The following is a 20,930-nucleotide window of genomic DNA, read 5'->3' as shown; positions in this document are numbered from 1 at the left end:
TTAAATTGGCACCTAAAGTACAATGTAGCACAAAAGATGATGAAATGCTTACACCGAAAATTATTTCTTATACTACTGTATGATTTTGAAAATCTTGTATATATTCTTTTCAGTAAGCTGAGTGAACTGAATAAACATTATATGCACAGTAAACAGTATAACACCCAAAGATGAAAGTAATATGAATGCTTAATCAACAGGGTGACTTATTTTTCTGCATCCCTGTAGTCAGTCACTGCTAGCTAGATATATGAACTCACCAGAGTCCTGCTTCTTGGCAAAGGATGCAAGATCAGAGGGCACTCCATTGATGACCAGGTCCCTCATGCAGCCAACATAACCCTTGCCCAGTCTCCCAGCCCACACCTCAGGAGGTACCTCTATGCCAGCACTCAGTCCGCCAACATACAAAGCCCCATCAAGATCGAGGCGGTGGGAATCTCCTATGAGAAAAGAGAATGATGGTTGGTCTATCATCTCATTTTTAAAAATGATACGGATTTTCTTTACCGCAGTCTTTATCTTCAGTTCTCTTCATGTACCAAAAGCACTAAAATCTAGGATTACTGGTCAGTTACTATTATAACATCTTAATTAATTCTTGTTCTCTTTGCTTTTGATTTCAGTACTCGAACATCCCCCTTCACCTCATACCTGGCATCGTGAAGTCATTTGCTCCTTCATCCACAGTGATCCTGCCAGCCTGTCCATCTCTGTTGAGTGTGACCTCATGCCACCAGCCGTCATCCACACGCCTGTTGGTGGCCTTGACCCGACGTGATCCAGAGCCCAGACTAAGGTGCAGGTATAGGTGACCCTCAAGAAGTTCCAGAGCAAAGAAGTCACCCTTGAGGAGGAAGGGGAAGCCAAGCACGCAAGGAGAGAGAGGAAAATGGACTGTTAATGAACTTTTCTGGTAGATGCTGTGGATGCAATGTTCAGTGAATGTATATATATCGTATATGTATAAATAGTTTGTTTAATACTGTATCTGATGTACAAATTGGATGGCTTCAAACATCTGTACAATAGGGCAGATATGAAATTGGTAAAAACTCCATAGTCTGAAATCTAGGCAGGCTTCAGACATCTGCTTTTATATTTACCATGTAGTGTACTGTACAGTAATAAAAATGTCAACTACATACTGACATGGGAATGCTGTCACTTACATTAATGATGTTCATCATTGTATGTACCATACCACACTGCCTTACTTATGTCCCTAGCATGATGAGTTTCAGTCTTGAGGTCAAGAGATCTTGCAGGAAGAAACTGTATGGTAGTCAGTATCTTCTTGTGGTGAACCGTACATTCAAACCTCTTGCAACTTCATATAGCATGTCAGGTACAGCATCTTGCTGGGGAACACTTTATGTCTCTTAAGTCATCCTTTGTTTTTCAAGGTCCAGTCATAGGAAAGTAAAATCACTGCTCTTGGTAACAGGAGCACACACACATTTATTTTCTGTCTGTTAGCATGCTTTTATACCTGCACAACACAACCATATATTGTTTAACTGCATGCACTTGAAAGAGTAAAAATACTGTAGCAGTCGAAATTGTCAAAGTTGCCAGATGTAACTTGGCAGGCAATAATCCGTGTGCATTAAAGCTGTCTTGAGCTGAGCTGGCCACACTGAGGGTGGCAAGGCAGCTGTCACACATGCTATTAGAAAATGTCAGAGTCATTTGCATGTCACATTTGAGTGGATTGCACCAGTTCAGTAACTCAATGAAAGTTAAAGAAGCAGCAAGAAAGAACATGAAATAGAACACAAGTGCAGTAATCCATGGTCAGATGCTGACATTTAAGAGAGAGCTTTGTCAGGAGTACTGTCTGAGGTTATCAAGTGTTTACAGTTTAAGTCACAAAGCTGTTTAGTAAGGATTGACAGATCGAGCAGAAGAAATGGTCTACCTTTTTAAAACTTAAATTTACCATTGGATGTTTTATAAAATCATGGAACAAGAATGCTGTAAAAACATTTACATGCTGAGCATAAATGCAATATTTTATAGCAACATACTGTCAAGAATCTGCTGAATGGAAGCAATATCCAAACACCATAATGGGATAATAAAGAATAGAACAAAGAAAGAAAATCCAATGAAAATAGTCAAGTCCAAGGACTTAGACAGGAAGCATGTAGTTTGACTCACCTGGGCAGCCATGGTGCCAGAGTTGAACATAATGAGACCATCAGGCTCATTGGTGCGCATTTTGAAGCTGACTGAACCCTGCTCGGCAGCTTCCCACGATGGCAGCACCTGAGAGAATATACCACAATGTGGGTCACCAAGTTAGGGAAAGAATGCCTGGCAATAAGGTGAAATGGCATGGGAAAAGTGGAGTTCAAGATGGTTAAGTCAAGAGAATTGGGATTAAACTAGAAGCAGGTGGGGAAGAGGAGTGTCCAAAAGTTTAAAGGACATAACTGAAATGGAGAAGGAACTCAAAGGTAGAAGAAAGACTAGGTAGGTCATAGTGTATATACAACAAGAGATGTTGAGTGAATACTGAGTTGAAGGATTCATTTGATTTTGGGAAAGACACAGGCCAGCTAATTACAGTACTGGTAGCTTGTAACATTGGATTGTATAATTATTTGCCTTGTCTATGTCTTACTTTTCAAAGAATGAATAAACTTGAATAACATGACTTTAAATAACACTATCACTCTGTAATGAATGTACAGACTGTACAGGTCCTGTATGTATGCTGTACTTTTACAGCAGATGAGAAAAATGTGTGTGATTTTTGTTTTTAATATTAGTCAAAATCAGGTAGAAGGATGCAAGGTATAATAATATTTTCATACAACTCACACTACAGTTGTAACTCAAGTAACAGGAGGTTCCATAACAAATGTAAGTTCATACAATTAGTAGTTTAACCACAGACACTCAGAGGCCTACGTGCGTGAGAAGACAGTTTACGAATAGGCTGGTGCTGAATAAGGGTACAGTGCTATAAGGGAGGTGAGACAGTGGTTAGAGGTGTTAGAGGTTGGAGCAGGAGGAGGAAGTGCAGTGCTGTGCTGTGCAACATGTAGGCAAGACAGCTACTGTGGTGGTCAGTAAATATCTTCTTGAATATAAAAAAATAAACAACAACAACACATAACTTGTACACAGGTGATCCATTCATGGTCTGGGTTGTATGATCACCATGAAAGCTTAAAACTATAGATGAAGGACTTTATTGCATGTGGGAAGGAGGTGAATGAATACTGCAAAACACAGATATACAAGCCCTGGTGCCTCTGAGAGTGGTAACCTCGGGACCAGGAAAAAGCATATTGACACAGCAGCTGATGTAAAAGATAAGCAAGAGCAGCTGAGTGCACCAGCAGTTGGGGAGACGGCTGGAACAATGGAGAGGAAGGGGGATGTGGGGTGGGGGGGACACTGATACAGTTCTCTTGAAAAAGGAACTCAAAGCAAGGACCCATCATGACATTAGCTCCATCCGTAGGTAAAGTCGTGTGGATGGGAGGATCCTGGAAACACCTGCACTGTTAGTTCAAATACAGTTGGCTGGAGGAAGCGACATATAAAGCCCTACACTCTGACAGTGTACCAAGGATATATCATTACAAAAATACCAACCAATTCACATTCCTGTATACCAAAACGAGATACTGTTCAATAATTGGTATGGTATTTTTAAGTTTATTTCCCTGGTAATTATATAAAAATTACTGAAGACGTGCACTGTTATATACCCATTTTGGAATACACCTGCAATCTCACATAAACATATGCCTGAATGCTGAAAGAAAGAAAAGTTAGGAGTTACCTCCCAGATGGCTGAGAGAAGAGTCCTTGGTAACTGGAGTGTGAGAATTAAATGTTTGTCTTCTGTGACACTCCAGACACCAGGAAAGTTATATACCAAAGGTGCGCTCAAAGCCACTACGGTGCTGTACACTGTGCCAGTATGAGGTTACTATGGATCACTGTGGTGCAGAGACAGAACAGGAGGTACAGTTGTAAGTAAATCAAAGTATTAGTCAAGTAAAACTTAAATGGTAGGCGGCTGAAAAATGACCAAGAAACAGAAACAACTACATGATACCCAGAATGCCTCAAAATACTTTTAAATCAAAACTGTGTCTAACTAAACACTCAAAACAATTTAAAAAACAGTGCACCTGGGCAGCAGTAGCTGAGCGAGTATTAGTGAGGGATTTAGCCCTCAAATGACGAAAGGATGCTCCTTAGCTCATTGAAATAATCTTATGGTGGCTATGGTAATAGCATCCATGTGTTTGTCAAAGGGTTAATGGAAACTGTTTTTCACCTTAGACTATAAAGGCCTGAAGATGAATCAAATCATCTAAATGTCGCCACAATAAGAATTTTGCCATCATCTCAGGGGATACATTAGGCTGTTTGTAATTTTTTTTATTCTTGGATGACTTAAAGGTGCCCTCAAATTGAGGAAAATTATGTGAAGATGCCATGACAAGAGCTCTGTTACCAAGTGAGGAATAATGAAGACTTTTTAATTCTCAGATTATGAAAGGCTGAATGAAAAAGTCACCTGAAGAAAGCCACAATAAGATTTCTGTCATTGTCTGAGGGTTGAGAGAGAGAGAAAGAGAGAGAGAGAGAACATGCAACAAGCGAAGGGTGAGTGGCTGGTGGTGGCAGTGAAGGTGCAAGTGATGGTGGTGGCTGTAGTGTTAGTGCTGCTGTGTCTGGGAGAGAATCTTACCAGCGCGGTGTCGGGGCGAGTAAACTTAACCACGCCATTCTCCGGCCCGTCCTGTGAGAGGGTCAGGTTTGGGGGGGTAAGCTCCAACTCCAAAAAATCAAAAACATAAAAATGAAGCTCGTCTATCTATTTAATCCCTTCACTACGATGATGTGAGAGATCATCTCATTCTTGCTGCTTCCAGACGATTTTATTTAACTTTGGAATGATGCTAAGTAGTGAAGGGGTTAATGAAAGTTATTTCTAACTTCTCCAATTTGAAAAGTATCCCCTTGGCTGAATAAAATCATCAGGAGATAGCAAGAATAAAATAAAAAAACTACGTCACCAGACTGAAGGGGTTAATCCTCAATACCTCTTACCTACATGACTGACCGAAATAAACTGACTATAAGCTACTTTATAATCCTATAGCACAAATCAAAGCGGTGCCAAAAAACAAAACATTAAAGAGAAGAATGATACACTACCGACACAAACAAGTTTATTTTGGCATCTACCGGTATAAGGCTAGGAAGCTTGGAGGAGCGTGAGCGTGAGGTGATGCAAGAGAAGGAGTTGCAAACACAGTGTGTCATGTTCTCGATGGTTAGGAGGCTCCCTACACCTCTTCTTAGGCAATTTATTTTGAACATTACACATTAGTACTCTCTTGTACGTTGTTTTTTAGGTTTTCAGTATCGATATTGCTTTAAAAAATGATATACAAAAGGATATTAATGTGTCATATGCAGAAATAAATGGCAAAGTGAGGCACTAGGAAGCTTCCTACCTTAGCAAGAACTCACGCCTGTATCTATAAGGCGGGTATGATCTACCTATGAAACCACCGGTTTATTTACATACAATATGTCATTAACAACTTCAAAACTGAATACTGATAGCAATATTCATGTTATCTTCGGCTATGGTCAAAGTGACAAACGATTACTCAGTTCAACATACAGTTTCAGGTATGTGGACTGAGTAGCATAGCCCCACCCTAAGCTCTTCCTGATGGGGCGATACAGGAGTGGATGGAGGATGGACAGGTATAACTCATCCATCAAGTTTAATTTCACTGAAATGTTACATCTGATAGGAGACGAGACTCGCATTACAAGGTCCCAAGCAATATGAAAAATTGCCTAAATATGAAAGAAAATGGGAATTACTGCAAAATTTGTACATAATGTGGTAAACCTGCTTTTGAACGCAAGCGGGGTTAAAGGAGTGATTAATCATGCTTCGGGGGTTAAGAAGGGGGGATTCATAACCTAGGGGGAGGGTTAAATACCTCTCGAGGTAAAAAGGGAGTTAAGTGAACTACCTCCCGGGGTTAAAGGGGGGTTACCTAAATGATGGTTAATTCCCACCCTCCAGAGGTAGCAAGGGTTATTACAGTATCTTCTTTTTAATCTTCATATGTCTAAGCTTACAAAAGAAATTGTGATCAACTGGATATTCGTAAAAAAATAAAATTGTGCATTCTTCATGTAAAAAATAAAATAAAATAAAATAGAGCTGCTACCGGTGCCTCCATAGCTGTAGACCCAGCCAATCCATTTTGTACAGAAATGAGTGGGCGTGGGAAGGCAGAAATAAAGCATGTTGAGAGGACAGATACCAACTACACGCGTATAGCCTATAGCCTACCTAATCGACCAAGATATTTTGAAAGCCGCTCACTGACTCCGAGGGCCTTTCTCGCGGGTATAGGAATCTCCCTAGGTTATTTCTGCATATGTCGCATATAATAACCTCTTGTTTGTTTATCCATCTTCTTATTATCGACGTGATTTGCTTTAATAAGCTGACAATAGAAAGATCACCCCCCAATCCGATAACGTCTTTGTTGTATTATTCCTGCCATCTCCGCACGATTTTCTTAAAAAAAGGCTCAGTGAATGGACGCGGTTCATGAAGGTTACATCTAACACCTCCAGGTCGAAAAATCTCTCCTGAACTGATTAAGTGCCTATAAGCTACAAAAATTAATGATAAAATACGCCATCTGATAGCACAGGTTTACTTGCCATATGCCTAAATTTCTTGCTTCTGTTCTTTCTTGGTAATTTATTCATCTTGAGACAGATTTTTCGACCTGAATAAGTTAGATATCTCCTTCATTAACCCTTTCACTACCAGAGCTCCTTCCAAAATTTAATAAAATCGCTTCATGGGAGTCTAAGAAGAAGAAACATGTCCTCGGGTTGAAGGAGTAAACCACTGGTGGGTAAGAGGTGCCTAAGAGCCTTCTAAACCCACAAGAATACGCCCTCCATAGCTCCCAATACCTTCCTAATAATCTCTATCTCAGCGCACTACAGCAAGCCACACAAAGCTCACCTAATAATTATACACTATGCTTCTACCAGTTTTACCTAAAAATAGAATTCCCGTGATACCGAAAGGATGGTTGATGAATTATGTACAAGAACGTATGAGAGAATGATTAAGGTCATCGAGCGTGAAAGTAGCCGTGGGAGTTATACTCGTATTTCGTTATCAACACAGGCCGTATCTAAATTTAATACGACTTCCGTAATACACTGGATACAATCATTCACAGCTTTATGCACACACAAAAATAATATCTTCATATATATGTAACGGGGATTTCTCAGCGGTTAAGTCGGATTACACGCTTCTTTTGTTTTGACGCTCTTGACAGGTGACGTCACATAACTGGGACGAATCCTATTTTATCTTCCCCGCCGTGACGTCACCAGGCTGACATGCCCAGGTGTGGTCATGACAACCAGATTACGGATGACCGACTGCGTTCAACGTGGCTTGGTATTAATAAAACGCCAGATGAATATTCCCAATAATACTGGAAATAGACAAAACTGTGAGGAGGAGGCAGGTAACTGACAGGCGTTTAATTATGCTACATGAAGCTGAAGGATACTGCCCTCTCCAACGATACGTCGAAGATATAATAATGTAATTGAATACATGTGAGAAAAATTAGCCGAGTTCGAATCAGGATGTAGCATCGACTCGACACTTCGAAGGAAAAACTCAGCAACGAGCTAGACAAATGAAAAGCAGAACTTGAGTGAAAACAAGAAAAAAGAAAAAAGAACGAGATGTTTAAATACCGAACTTGATTAATTTTGCTTCGAAATGGGTAAGTTAAAAAAAAAAAAAAAGATTTCGAGTCGAACAATGGGATCAAATGGATACTTCGAGGGAAAAATGTAGCAGAGACGTGTAAAAAAAAAAAAAAGATTCTCAGTCAAAAAGTGAGGTCAGGCGGAAACTTCGAAGGAAAAGTAATGTAACAACGAGATTCTGAGTCAATTATGAGATCAAATGACAGTCTCAGGGGAATAAAAAAAAAATGCAGCAGCGAGATCCGTGAGTGAAAGACCGACACGGAGTCAGATAACTGGATTAAATTGGATAAGTTATTGTTACAGGAGGATTGAATACTGACCAGATAGGATTCCTGGGTGGTGAAGGAGATGGGATCGCCTGCCTCCACCTCGAGACACATGTAGTCCACCTTGCCCTTGACGTGGAGGAGTGGGCTGCCTTGGCGAGCGGTGCGGATCAGGTCGAGTTTAACGCTATCGGCCTTATACTCCACCTGAGGAGGTGAAAAAGAGGGTAAGAGATGCTGAGAGAAAGAGAGAGAGAGAGAGAGAGAGAGAGAGAGAGAGAGAGAGAAAATAACAAGGTCAAAAACTAGAGAATAGAAAAACAAATATTTCGAGAAAGTCTATGGATAAAGTTACGCTCATTTCAAAAGGCATCGAAATCTCCATGGGAAATTCCGTGCCAGCTGAACAAAATCGTCTAGTATTAGATTAAGTTATAAATCAAACCCAGAATAACATATCTGATTATGCCCCTGGAAAAAAAAAGATTAATTAATATTTTTTTCTAACCCTCTACCTGCTGGGATTTTTAATAGATGAAGAAAATCGTCTGAAATAAATCTAAACCATAATATCAAAATGAATCTATAAGTGCCAATGCGTTATATAAATATTTTCACGAATTTAAAATGATGACTGTGTTGTTTATAATCTGATGTTGAGAAGATAAATAAACATTGAAAAATTACATGGGGTACATTATGTAGTTTTAAACATATGTACGTCAATAACAAGGCTACATAATCCCACTCACACAGACATGCGTACATGGAAAGGATTTATCTCTCACTCACGGTAATTCTAAGAGAGAGAGAGAGAGAGAGAGAGAGAGAGAGAGAGAGAGAGAGAGAGAGAGAGAGAGAGAGAGAGAGAGAGAGAACTTAAATAAATCAATACTGCACAGAAACAGAAAGGATGATAAAATATCAAAAGGAGAGGAAGAAAGAAATGAAACAAAGAATAAAAGGAGAGAGAGAGAGAGAGAGAGAGAGAGAGAGAGAGAGAGAGAGAGAGAGAGAGAGAGAGAGGTGGGTGTAGGTACCTGTGTGTGACGTCAGAGGGTGTGGGTGCGTGGGAGGTGGCTTAAAGGAGAGCAGGTCTGGGCGTGGCTGGGGCTCCTCCCTCCCTTCCTCTCTCTCTCTTTCTCTCATACATTTGCTCACTCTCTTTCCCTTTCTTTTGGCATCCCTCTGTCTAATTACCACATGCTCTTTCTGGACGTTCTCTAGTTTGTGGGCTATACCTCTCTCTCTCTCTCTCTCTCTCTCTCTCTCTCTCTCACACACACACACACACACACACACACACACACACACACACACACACACACAACCACACTTCCTAATCCAACCCAACCCAACTTAGCCTAACCATGTCTTTTGAACCAATCTTAGTTCTGAAGTGAATGAATGGCTGGAGAGCGGAGGTGAGGGGAAACGGAGGGAGAGGGAAGAAAGGGGAGGGAGGGAGGGACGGAGGGGGAAGATGGGGGAGTACAGAGGGGAAGGAGGAGAGAGGAGAGGGGAAAAGGTGAGAGGTGAGGCGAAGTGGGAATAAGTTATTGTAAGAGAGAGGAACAAGGATGGTGGGGTGAGGGAGAGGGGAAGATGGCGAAAAAAGGTAAGAGAGAGATTGTGTTAGATAGATAGACAGATATACAGAGAAAGAGACTGACAAACACACAGATAAAAAGAAAGAGGAGAAAACAGTGAGAGATGCGAAAAAGAGAGGAGGAAGCGAGTGATGGAAAGTGGAGGGATGAGAAAGAAAGAATGAAGCGATAAGGGTAAACAGAGGAGAAGAGCAGAAAAGAGAGACGATGGAGATAAAATACAGGGAGATGAAAGCAGGAGGAGAGACAAATAAAGAGAAAGAAGAGTAGAAACAATCAGTGGCGAAGTGAAAGAAAGAAGGGATAGAGAGTAGTCAGAGAGAAAGCAAGGAGAACTGAAGAGAGAGTGCGAGAGAAGAAAGAGAGCGGATACAAAGAGAGAAAAGCGAATGAGAGGAGAGAGAGCTGATAAAACAAGAGTCTAGGGATGAGGCTGAGGTATGAATGGGCACTTAAGAGAATGGTTCCTAAGACGTGTTGAGTACAGGATGGGTGTGTTTGTTTTACACTGAAGAGGAAGAGGAAGAGGAAGGATGAGAAAGAGGACTGGGGAGGAGATGAAATGGGGAAGACGAGGAGGAGGAGATGAAATGAGGAAGATGAGGAGGAAGAGATGAAAAGAGGAAGAAGAGGAGGAGGAGATGAAATGGGGAGGAAGAGGAGGAGAAGATGAAATGAGGATGACGAAACAGAGGAAATGGAAAAGAGAATAGGGATTACGTAAGAGACAATACCTGTAAGGGGGGATAATATAATAATAACAATCACAATAATACTAATACTAATACTAATAATAAAGACGAAAAAAACTGTAAAAATGATGGAATCGGAAGTGAGGAGATAAACAGAATGCGAAAAGAACTCGCATACACGAGAGAGAGAGAGAGAGAGAGAGAGAGAGAGAGAGAGAGAGAGAGAGAGAGAGAGAGAGAGAGAGAACAGTAATGGTTCTAGACAGTAAATGACGCCTACCCCTGGCGGAGATCAAACGCTCTATGCTCCTCTTTCTCTCTCTCTCTCTCTCTCTCTCTCTCTCTCTCTCTCTCTCATTCACAGGTCCGCCACCGGAATATCCTCCCTTCCTCTCTCCAACATGCCCCATCTCCCAGTTCACAATGTCGGTCGGAGAGAGAGGGAGCGACAGTCGGGAGGGAAAAAGGGGTCAGGAGGGGTCAAAGGTCAGGGGGTCACGAGGAGGAGCGCGTGCTGAGGTCAATAATTAGAGGTCACAAGGGGCCTGAGGGTTGATGGGAGGGCACGTGGACGGTCAAAGAGGGTGTGGGAAGAGGGTGGGTGGTTGTGGCATGGGTGTGGCAGGGATGTGATAGGGTTAGAAGGGGAGGAGAGACTTGGCAAACTTGAGGGAGACAGGGTTTGGTAGGGGGTGTGGTAGGGGTGTGGTTGGGGTGTGGCAGGCTGTAGGCAGAGGAAGTAGAGGTTTGGCAGGGTATGGCAGGTGTTTGGTAGGGTGTGATAGAGTGTTGGAGGGTAGGAGAAGTGTGGCGCGGCGCTTGAAAGGGGGAGAGAGTTAATTGGGTCAAAGAGCTGTGATAGGATGTGGGAAGAGGATGTGGAGGTGTGACACGGGTGTGTTACGTGTTAGAGGTGTGGCAGGGGAGATTTGGCAGAGTGTGGGTAGAGGATGTGGGTAGAGGATGTGGAGGTGTGACAAGGGGCTGCAGGGAAATAGAGAAGGCGTGGGCGTCCTGGTAGCCGCGGGGAGAGGTGTGGCAGGGCGTAGGCGGCGGTGACGGATGGACAGACAGACAGACAAACGCTCTCCCAAGGACAAAAGAGATCAAAGTCCTACAAATATTGCGTCCGTGGCGTCTGTCCCAGGTGACTGGGAACTCTCTCTCTCTCTCTCTCTCTCTCTCTCTCTCTCCTCCGTCAGGTAAAACAAGTGACTGCACAGGCGGTCACAAGACGTTGTAGGAGAGAGGGAGGAGAGACTGTCCTGTTTGGGAGAGAGAGAGAGAGAGAGAGAGAGAGAGAGAGAGAGAGAGAGAGAGAGAGAGAATCATCAAACGAGACAGAATCCCAGAATCACATACGCTAAGAAAAGTGAGGAAAAGGAGGATCAAACAGTGTAAGAACAAACAAATGAAAATCGCAAACATCAGATTTAGAACAAGCAAGAGGATCATAGAGTCTAAATTAAAGAAAAAGAAAGGAGGGCTGAAAAATGTCCTAATTGAAAGCTGGAGAATAATAGACAGCCGGAGCGTAACAATTAAAAGAAAGGAAGTAAAAGAATAAGAGAAAGAAGGTCAGGAGAGAAAGGATGATGAAATTTTTTGCTCCTTTCGTATTGTCCTCCGTTATTGTGTTAGGTAGTTGGTGTCCTGCTCTCTCTCTCTCTCTCTCTCTCATTTTCCACTTACATGACCTTTTTATGCTCCTCTCTTATTCTCCTCCCTTTCCCTCCCCGGTTTTTATAATCGTCTTTGTTCCTTTCACTTTATTTTCTTTATTCTTGTCTTCAGTATTAGATCCCACTGAATGCGCAAATCCCTCTCTCCCGTCATTTAAATTCTTAAGTTAAATCTTTCCGCTTCATCTCGCAATATTCAAAACCATTATTTGCTCCTAGTTACTCTATCTTCCCATTTTCTCCTATTTCTTTATTTTCTATCTTCAGTTTCATGTTCCGTCATCTAATTTTCCTCCCCGATCTTCTTCGCCTTTCGCCTGATGCTACTCCTTGCTTTTCTCGGTTCTACTTCAGCATTTTCTCCCATTCCTTTACCTTCATCATCAGGGTCCCCTCCTACCAGCTACTTTCCTCCCCCATCTCCTTCTTTTTGGCCTCACCCAGGGGAAATAAGCCGAGACAGAGCGCGATGCATATTAACGACCAAACCCAGACGAGACAACACCACCACCAAATGAAAATAAGCGAATAAACACGAGAAACACTATTGTCTCTGCAAGATTAATTTAGTCCGTAATAATATCATGCAGGAGGTAAATATAGGAGACAGCTAATAATATAAGTTCCTAAGCATCACTATATATAATTATAGTTTAATACAGAAAGAAAACCAAAAATAAACTTGTTCCCCGCAGCTTAATGTAGCCAAAAATAACATGCATAATCTAGGTACAAACAATTACGAGTTTTAATGCCCGAGTGTCGTAAGTATCATTTAATATAATTTAATGACGCGCAAAAATAGCCAATATTAAAATAATAGGTTATGAATAAGCGAACAGACATGAGAACACTACGGTCACTGGTATGGTAATTTAGCTTACAATATCATGCAAAGTCTGAGTATATATAGAACAGATTACATACCGTAATTTGCTCAGTATTATATACTATAGCATGACCTCTGCAATATATCAACATTTAATTTCATTCATGTTCCTTCTAGTTGATATTATTCAGACTGGAAGAGCAGTTGGTAGTAAATGTGTTATGGAAAACTAAATCTATCCAGATGTAAATGTTCCCCTTAAGCCGATTATATTTATCAGGCGTCAATGTACCAAAGTGTTACATTAGTATAGAATGACATAATCCACAATCCAGGTAAATTCAGAAACTGAATGATGCGATATTACAACCGACAACATATATATATATATATATATATATATATATATATATATATATATATATATATATATATATATATATATATATATATATATATATATATATATATATATATACTGAGTTTATTATGGACGCAGAATTACGACCTACACATCATCAAAGCAACATCCTCATTGAGTATTACTCCATCGTTTAACAGTTCCAAAATAGCCAGATACCCTACAACTAATCGCACAAATAATCGCCAGAGTTATAATGCGTATCAAATCGCAACGTTATTAATTTAGAACCGACAGAAACACAAAACCGAACCCATATACATAAAAGAAAAAAAAGCCGTATGGAATAAGTATACACTCAATGCATATACACATGCACATGCGTATGAAATAAAAACAACACTATCGGGAACTTTGTAAGGGAATCTATATATAACGCAAATTAACGTGTATTGTAGGTAATGGAGTGGATTAAGGCTTGTCACACGAGTCGCAAGTGGGCGTTGAGAAAAGTGATAAACATAATGGGCTTTTTATAACGTCTTGTGAGGCAATGGTGGTGGCGCTGAGAGTCTTGCTTATTAATGGAAACTGATCTGTATGTTTTGTGATTCTGGTTTCATTATTTCTCTTTTTTACATTTATTTTTCTTTATCCCTCTTGTCTGCTTTTTCCCTACCTTCCTTCCCTTCCTACCTCCTTTCCTCTCTTTCTCTGTCTCTCTCTTTCCTATGTTTCCTTCACCATTCTCTCTCTCTCTCTCTCTCTCTCTCTCTCTCTCACACACACACACACAAACACACACACAAACACACACACACACAAACACACACACACACACACACACACACACACACACACACACACACACACACACACACACACACACACACACACATCTCAAAAGAGTCCCCCTGCCAGTGAAAGGACTAAACTTGTAAATCTAAAGGAATAAAAACAAAGCAAAATAGAGGCCACAGATGACGTCACTCAACAGTCCCTTCCCTTGTCTGACCAATTGACCCTCAGGCGTTATGTCATGGAGGGGAGGGAGAGGGGAGAGAGAGAGAGAGGAGAGGGGAGAGGGAGGGACAGGGGAGGAGGCAGGGGGGAGGGGAGAGTCGTTGTATGACCTTTCAAACCTGCCTCTCCCATTCTCCCCCTTCCCTCTAGCTTTCTGCTTTTTTTTCTTCCCTCTTTCCTCGTTTCTCCTTCTCTTTTTCGCCCTGAGCTTTCATTTCTCCATCTCTCTCTCTCTCTCTCTCTCAGACTTTATCTTCTGCGTAATTATCTTCCCTTCTCTCACATTCTTCATTCCCCTCATCCTTTCCCCTTCCTTCCCTCTAATTCCCCCTTCCTTTCCCCCTCCCCCTTTTCCACTCCTCTCCCTGTCTCTCTTCTACCCCAAATTCTACCTTATCATCTTCTCTCCCCCTTATCTTTTCCTTATTTTATTACACCGTCGGAATCAGCTTCTTTAATCAATCAATTCACTTTCCAATTATTTTACTTTCAACCTAATTTACTTCTCCTCTCTGGTGCCTTCTTCCCCCCCCCTTCTTTCTCCATTTCCTATTTCCCCGTTCATTCTCCCTTCTTCCTCTTTGCTCGTCCCCTCTTCCCTCCTCCCCATACCCCTGCCTTCTCCCCATTACCTATTTTTCATATTTTTCTTCTCCCTGACTTTCCAATCTACCACCTGCCTCTCTCCCTTCATTTCTCCTTCTTCCTCTCTCATATACCCACCTCTCCCTGCTCCTCTGACCTTCCCTACCTCTCGCCTTTCTTTCCCCTATCTCCTCCCTTCTTCACTTCTCACCCCTACATCCTCCCTTCTCTCCGCTATATCCTTCCTTCTCTCCCCTATCGCCCCCTTCTCCCATTCTCTCCTTCCTTCCTCCCTTCTCTCCCCTATCCCCTCCCTTCCCCCCTTCTCTCCCCTATCTCCTCCCTTCTCCCATACTTCCGTCCTAGTGTGACCCCTGACCTTTGACCTGGTTAGCTTGACGTGGGACGGCGGTGGTCACTGGCGTCACGTCTTAAAGAGGAACGGACCACCACGCTGAGGGACATTTGCGTAAGAGAGAGAGAGAGAGAGAGAGAGAGAGAGAGAGAGAGAGAGAGAGAGAGAGAGAGAGAGAGAGAGAAACAGGAGGAAAATGAAGAAATTAATGAGAAAAATCTAAAAGCAGAATAAAAAATATCTACACAGGACTGCGAAATCAACGACGAAAAAAAGGGTGAAAAATAATCAAAAGAAACAAACACAGGTAAGAAAGGAAGGAAAAAGTCTCACAAGTAGTTGGAAAAAGGTAAAGGAAAAACACCTACGTAAAGAGAAAATGAAAGAAAAAGGCACGAAAAGGTCTGGAATGATGTTGAAGGGTGGAGAAGAGAGGAAGAAAAGCCTTTACGCTCTTCACCGCAAGAATGTTACTTACTTCTGCTCTGGCGAGTTTTAGTGGGGGCGAGAAGGAAAGGAGGAAGGGTGAGGAAAAAGAGGGAGGGAAGGAAAATAGGCAAGGGAAGGAGGGAAAAGATGGAGGGATGGAGGGGAGATAGGTATATGAGGGAGGAAGGGATGCAGAGGAAAGTGAGATGGGAAGGAGGAAGGGTGAGGCAAGGTAGGGACGGAAAGTTGTAAGAGAGGAAGGGAGAGGAATGCAAGGGAAGGATGAGGGGATGAGAGGAAATGAAAGGAGGTGGAATGATAAGAAAGGGAAGGAGGGGAAAATAAAGGAAAGAAGTGGAATAAAGAGAAAGCAGGGAGGAAACAGCGCTAAAAAGGTGAGGTATAGGAGGAACGCGCAGATGTAAAAGAGGGTAGGAAAGGAGAAATAAGAAAAGTGGAAGTAGAAAGAGAGAGAGAGAGAGAGAGAGAGAGAGAGAGAGAGAGAGAGAGAGAGAGAGAGAGAGAGAGAGAGAGAGGCAAGACGTGTGGCGAACGAAGGAAAAGCACACACACACACACACACACACACACACACACACACACACACACACACACACACACACACACACACACACACACCACACACACACACACACACACACACACACACGCACACACACACACACACCATCAGCCTGAGATATGGGTGACGAGGAAGATCCCTAATTTTGCCCGTATGAGGCGAGGGGTATGGAGACGCCGAGGAAGACGAGCAAGATTGAGACATTTGGGGGGGGGGGTTCTGCCTGACAACCAATATCTCAGCAGGAATTTTACGTAACTAGGATCTTATCTAGCTGCGATCTTACGTGGGCAGGATCGTAGGTGGAGTAAGATTCTTCGTAGGCAAGATCTTAGATAACCAATACGTAGCTTGGAGGACGTTACGGTGCACTCGTCTCACACTCTCTCTGTTACACACACGCACACACACACACACACACACACACACACACACACACACACACACACACACAATCTCTTCTTACCTTCCTTATTTAACGAGAAAACGCATTGCAAACGTTTGATTAAATGCCTAAATAAGCTCCATACGGTCGATAAGGATAAATATAACCCTTCTTCTTTCTTTAAACCTTCCTCGTCTTCCACAAGTCCTTCCTCACCTAATTCTTCCTCTAACCCTCTTTCATCTTCTTCTAACTCTTCTTCTTTCCCCTCTAAACCTTTTTCTTCTTCCTTCAACCTTGCTTCTTCCTCTTTTCTTCTTTATCCTCTTCTCTTCTTTTTCCACTAACTCTTCTTCTACATCATCATGATCATCTTCATCTTCATTTTTCTTCTTCTAACCCTTCTTCCTCTAGCCCTCTTCTTTTTCCTCTAACCATCTTCTTCCTCTAACACTTCTTCAAACCATCTCATTCGCCATTAAACCTTTCTTCTTCACCATCTTTCACTCACCTTCCTGAAGCATCCCACGAAGTTCGATCTGGTCTCTGCGCCTGGGAGGAGAGCGGGAACGTCAGCACCGCCAAGATGAAGACGAGAGGAGCTGAGCTGAGAGAAAGGTCCTGCGGTGGTGCCTTTCTTGGAGTACAGGCCGTCTACTGTAACCGCGAGCTGAGGGAGAGAAAGGGAGAATGAGGGTGAAGAGAGGGGCGGAGACAGAAAAAGGGAGAGGCGAGTGAGGGAGACTGGAGGGAGATGAAAGGGAGGTAAAGGTAAAGAGGCAATATGGCAACAATCATATTTCACTTATTTCATTTGTAAGCTTTGTAAGTCATACTCACTGTGCAGAAGCTGGTATGGCCGTTGATCTGTTGGCAATGAGAAAATACAGGAAGTTAGTAATAAGGTTCAGATTATGTTAATAACAATAACAACACCAATAATAATAATAATAATAATAATAATAATAATATTAACACCAATGATAGAACTGATACAAAATTTGAGTTAATTAAACTCCTGGTTTTATTAATCTCTTAATTACGAGAGATCTCCCCAAGGCTGACTAATCTGGCAATAGATTAAAAAAAGGACGACATTACACAGTATACATAAATGTTAAAAAAATTTATGGTTTTCCCAATGTACTCTCCATAACAACACAGGTCTCCCTTAAAATGGAAAAAATATTAAAAATAAATGAAAACAAGAATCATCACAAAATATGGACTTAAAAAAAAAAAAAAAAAAAAAAACTGCACCCATGTCCTCCCCTTCGCCATTTCAGCCACGTAGCGTCACAACAACACATCTGCCAGCAGGCCCGACACCAAATTGCCGCCCATATGATTGACAACGTGCAATAATATTTAGATGTGGTGGTGCGGGCGTAGAGGCGTGGGCGTGGGGGCGGGAAAATGAACCCTGCGGAGAGGACCCCGTAAGGTTCTGTTTCCCGTGCGACCTGACCGTAATAAATTGCAGATCATTTACATTAATAAATATGCTAATTCCTTCGCAGCTGTCACGTTCCCTTTCCATCGATGACACCAGATTAATTCGTCGCATAAAACACAGGCGAGGAAAAATTGACTGGTGGAAAGGGTGAGGGAGTCTATGGAACGGGCATGAAAGGGACTGCGTTAGGGTTATGAAGAAAGGGCGAAATTAAGTGGAAAATCTGCTCATACTGTCTCCTCCGTTGACAATCTAATTTACTGAGTTGCTGGAGACTCTAATGTACTTGGAATATTAACGCAGAATACAAACCTAACTTTATGAAGGAAGAGTTTTACTTTGCGAACAGCCAACTCTATTTTCCAAACAGAAAACTTAACATTTATTACAGCAAATTTTACAGTACAAATAAGGGCATCAATAAAACCTTCACTTTGCGAATAAACATCTATACTTTCACGAATTTTGAGATTAACTTTACAAACATCGAGATTCACTTTTCGAATTAAGTGCATAACTACGATCAGCGATTCTTATTTTACGATTCCATAACTTCACTTTCCGAACGACGATCTCCAGTTTACGATTTTGGAGCTCATACAGAGGAGGAGCGAAGGGGGACTGACCTAACCATACGAACTTGGAGGGGTCATCCATCTCTGCAATTCCGGGATAAAGGAGGGAGCCATTAAGAGTGTCATGGCTACACCCCGCCTGATTGGGAGGCTCTGGGCGGCGGGCAGCGGGCCAGGGGTGACTGAGGAGAGGGGCGAAGGGATTGAGAAGATAGAGAAAGGAGGAGAAAGGACTGAGAAGATGAAGGGAGAACGAGAAAGGGTTGAGGAAGAGGGGAGAGAAGAAAGAATTGAGGGGATGATGGGAAGAGGAGAAAGGATTGAGGGAAAGCGGGGGCGAGAATGAAAAGGACTTGAGGAGAAGATGGGGATAGATGGAGAAGGGGCCGGGGGGAAGATGTAGGGATGGGAAGAAGATAGGATGAAAGGGAAAACTGAGAAGGAAAGGGGATGGAATGTGAAGATGGGGTGAGAGTGGAGAGGAGGAGGTCGGATGAAGGTTTATGGGGAAAAAATGGGGAGGAGAACGGTGTTTGTGAGAGACGGAGAGGCATCGAAATGGTAGGAAGGATGGGCTAGGGGGTGACTGAGAATATGAGGAGAAGGAAAGGAGACGGAAGCTGGGGAGAGAGGGGGAGGATGATGTGAGAGGAGTTGAGGGATGGACATGAGGGAAAAGATAATAGGAGAGGCTAGATTGAAAAGGGAGGAGATGAAGAGGACAAAGAGGCGAGGAAAATAGGAAAGACTGTGGAAAGATGGGCCACAGGAGAGATTGAGGAGACGGGAAAGAGAGGGTATAAGGAAGCCAAAGAAGAAGACAGAATGAGAAGAGGACAAAATCAAGAGAAGAAACTGGGGAAAGAAGAAGAGAATTTGGAAGCGAAAGAAGATGAAGAAAAAGGAAGAGCAGAGGTGTACATGAGACGGCAAGGGAATAGGAGAAGGCGGAGGACGAAGGAAAGGGACAAGTGGAAGAGGGGCGAGGTAGGTGAAAAATGGGAGACAATTCTAGGCTTGAGGAGAGCTGTTTCCTTTCCCCACAAGCGCATCGCATATCCTGTAGAGGGCATCCTGGCACGCTACCTCCCATTCCAGAGTGAGGGAAGTGACGGGAAAAGGGAACAGATAGACAGAGAGAAGGGTGGAGAAGGTAGGTATAAAAGGGTTGAGAGAGAGAGAGAGAGAGAGAGAGAGAGAGAGAGAGAGAGAGAGAGAGAGAGAGAGAGAGTGTGTGTGTGTGTGTGTAAAAATCCACAGAGAAACAGAAAACGCTGGAATTTACCATATGGTCCTGAAGACACACCACAAACACATCACATATCAATACATTCCCCCCATAGTACTCGATTATTTTTCATTTGAGTTAACTAGGTCACTCCCACACGCTGAGTACTAAATCGTGGTTGGATGATGGTCGTTGGTTTAGAGGTAGGAAATGAGTCTCTTTTAGTCTCGTTTAGCTTGACTACACCTGGCCAACAACCCAGCTAAAAGGTGTTTGGGATCTTTGTCAGGGTAGAGTTAATGTGGTACAGACGACCCCCCCCCTCCCCGAAAAAAAAAAAGAAAAAATAAATAAGCGAAAAACAAATAGGAGAATACGGAGGACGAAAAACACGAAAATCTGAAAAAAATAAAATCCGAAAAAAAGTCCATGGGTCAGACAAGAAAGAAAGTCTGTGAGTGATTAGAGGGGGGTGATGGGCAGTGATTAGAGGCAGCAGGCGCTCTGATGGGCTGGCCAATCACCCTAATAACAGCAATAACACGGCGGGGTATGATGGGGAGGGGCAGGGGGTCAGGGCAGGTTGGGGGATAGAGGGAAATGAGAGGGGGGGGCTGTAAAAAGGGATATGCAAAATGAAAGAAAATTAAAGAAAATAGAGGTATTACCATTAAAGAAAACTGCCAAAAGACGGAAAAGAGGAAGGGAAAGTAAGGGAGAGAAAGACAGAACCAGACGGTGGGAGGTAAGAAAAGAGAAGCAACCATAACAAAGGAGATGCAAAAAGACCTATATAATAAAAAAGGAAAAGCGAATCATACTGGGAAGAAAAAAATGAAAAAAATACTGATATCACAACAAAATGCAGAAAAGAAATGGGAACCATTAAGAGGGAAGATGCAAAAGGCAGAAAACGAAATACGCCAAATATGAATCTTACCAAGAGAGAGGGCATAATAAAATGAAAAATGTATTCAACAGTAACTGAAAGAAAAGGAGAGGAAACGCCCTAACTACTATGCAAAAGAAAATGCATGAAGATAG

The 20,930-nt window shown here is 42.4% G+C and overlaps 1 protein-coding gene across 1 annotated transcript in view; it reads right to left on the bottom strand.

Moving 5' to 3' along the window:
* Positions 1 to 20,930, bottom strand: part of Nrx-1 (Neurexin 1) — a 207,987-nt gene that overhangs the window by 17,874 nt on the left and 169,183 nt on the right. The window contains exons 5-11 of the mRNA XM_080278572.1: positions 17,468 to 17,494; positions 17,139 to 17,297; positions 8,148 to 8,300; positions 4,724 to 4,774; positions 2,164 to 2,271; positions 655 to 847; positions 261 to 443 (exon numbers count right to left, since the gene is read on the bottom strand). Coding sequence (XP_080134698.1) covers positions 261 to 443; positions 655 to 847; positions 2,164 to 2,271; positions 4,724 to 4,774; positions 8,148 to 8,300; positions 17,139 to 17,297; positions 17,468 to 17,494 — 874 coding nt within the window. The remainder of the gene's footprint in view (positions 1 to 260; positions 444 to 654; positions 848 to 2,163; positions 2,272 to 4,723; positions 4,775 to 8,147; positions 8,301 to 17,138; positions 17,298 to 17,467; positions 17,495 to 20,930) is intronic.

This window comes from Coenobita brevimanus, chromosome 74 (assembly GCF_032717465.1).
Source record: "Coenobita brevimanus isolate Jiangsu-jjx chromosome 74, ASM3271746v2, whole genome shotgun sequence".
NCBI lineage: Eukaryota > Metazoa > Arthropoda > Malacostraca > Decapoda > Coenobitidae > Coenobita > Coenobita brevimanus.
The sequence above is the reverse complement of the archived record's forward strand: the minus strand, read 5'-3'. Positions and strand labels throughout refer to the sequence as shown.